The following is a 471-nucleotide window of genomic DNA, read 5'->3' on the forward strand; positions in this document are numbered from 1 at the left end:
AAAGAACGAAAGAGAGGAAAGGGAAGAGAACGGAGAAAGACTCCCAACTCAAAACACGTACATACAACCTCCCTCCACTCCACAGCATCCTTGAGGTAATCCAGTCGGGGTTGATGGCTGTCTGGAAGAAGAAGTACTGGCCGGTGTCCCGCTGCATCGGGTCGAGCACAAAGGCCCCGCTAAGGCCGCTAAACGTCTTGGACTTGGCAGGGACCTTCGTGCTGCTGGTGGCCGGCGCCTTGGTGTCTGCCTTGACCCTGCTCCTGGAAATTCTGGTGGCCAAAGCGAAGGGCGGGGCAGCGAGTGACTGAAGAGATGGTTTTTTTTTCTTTCTTTCTTTAATTTTGATATTTTTTGGTTTGTTTAGTTATTATTTTAGTCTATGACTGTTGATGTTTCTTTGAGTCGTTCATACTTTTTTTTTCTCTCTCTCTCTTCGGTATTCTGCTTTTCTTTGCTCGTAATGTTCTA

At 47.3% G+C, this 471-nt stretch overlaps 1 protein-coding gene across 1 annotated transcript in view; it reads left to right on the forward strand.

Moving 5' to 3' along the window:
- Positions 1-471, forward strand: part of LOC119592316 (glutamate receptor ionotropic, delta-1-like) — a 10,958-nt gene extending 10,487 nt beyond the window's left edge. The window contains exon 9 of the mRNA XM_037941143.1: positions 86-471. Coding sequence (XP_037797071.1) covers positions 86-311 — 226 coding nt within the window. The 3' untranslated portion in view covers positions 312-471. The remainder of the gene's footprint in view (positions 1-85) is intronic.

This window comes from Penaeus monodon, chromosome 30, assembly GCF_015228065.2.
Source record: "Penaeus monodon isolate SGIC_2016 chromosome 30, NSTDA_Pmon_1, whole genome shotgun sequence".
NCBI classification, from domain to species: Eukaryota; Metazoa; Arthropoda; class Malacostraca; order Decapoda; family Penaeidae; genus Penaeus; species Penaeus monodon.